The 945-nt window shown below is 43.5% G+C and overlaps 1 protein-coding gene across 1 annotated transcript in view; it reads left to right on the top strand.

Moving 5' to 3' along the window:
• The first annotated feature begins 757 nt into the window (after positions 1-757).
• The window catches only part of MSANTD3 (Myb/SANT DNA binding domain containing 3), an 8,355-nt gene continuing 8,167 nt past the window's right edge, over positions 758-945 (top strand). Inside the window, exon 1 of the mRNA XM_007950328.1 lies at positions 758-938. Within this exon, the coding sequence (XP_007948519.1) occupies positions 758-938 (181 nt within the window). The remainder of the gene's footprint in view (positions 939-945) is intronic.

Raw genomic sequence — 945 nt, 5'->3', positions numbered from 1 at the left:
ACGTAAATTTGCCCTCCCTTTAAAACAATTGGACCAACCCCTCAAATCCCATTGCTGTCAGGTTGATCTCACTCAATGCCCCTGCGGGACGAGTAGAACTGCCCCATAAGGTTTCCAAGGCTGTAAACTTCCATGACAGCAGACTGCCACGTCTTTTGCTTGTGGAGCTCCTGGTGGGTTTGAACCACTGACCTTTTGGTTAGCAGCTGAATGCTTGAACCACTGTGCCACCAGAACTCCTTGATCTTTCCTTAATGGTAGTATAACCTTGATAGTGTTTGCATTATGTGTTAGATCTTATAACACAGTGATGCCTCTTGTCTTCACTGTGACAGAACTTTGGGAAAGCTGTTAGGTTCAAGAGCTGCCTCACTTGTGAATCTGGGGAACCCTCAGTTCCCTAACATTAAGCAAAAGTAATTTAAGAAGTCGAAGTTCCACATACATGTTTAACTCTTTTTTTTGGCACTGTTACATACTAGACGTTAATATGGTCCAGGCCTAGAACAAAGGACTTACTTGAAAATCTACTTTGCAGTAAAACCCTGATGCCTGGATCAATTCCTGAACGTTTTCCTGAGAATATCATTATTCAGCATTAATGGAAAAAGAAAGTGGTGCTGTGTTTCAAACAAGGGAATCAAGTCAGGGACTAAACACCAGTGATCTGCTGACACATTTACTGCCGAGATTGGTAATTATTGTTTCAAACTTCCTTTTACAGGATTGCTAACGGCCAGGAGAAATAGAGTGGAAAATGCAAAACAACGAAATTATAAAACCTGCCAAATACTTCTCCGAGTTGGAAAAGAGCATCTTGCTTGCTTTAGTGGAAAAGTACAAATATGTGCTCGAGTGTAAAAAGAGTGACGCGCGAACTATCGCGCTCAAGCAGCGGACGTGGCAGGCGCTGGCCCACGAGTACAACTCCCAGCCGAGCGTGTC

The sequence above is a fragment of the Orycteropus afer genome, unplaced genomic scaffold (assembly GCF_000298275.1).
Source record: "Orycteropus afer afer isolate SDZICR_OR568_19922 unplaced genomic scaffold, OryAfe1.0 scaffold00267, whole genome shotgun sequence".
In the NCBI taxonomy this organism is placed as follows: Eukaryota; Metazoa; Chordata; class Mammalia; order Tubulidentata; family Orycteropodidae; genus Orycteropus; species Orycteropus afer.
Note: the sequence above shows the minus strand (reverse complement) of the source record. Positions and strands in the feature narration are given on the sequence as shown.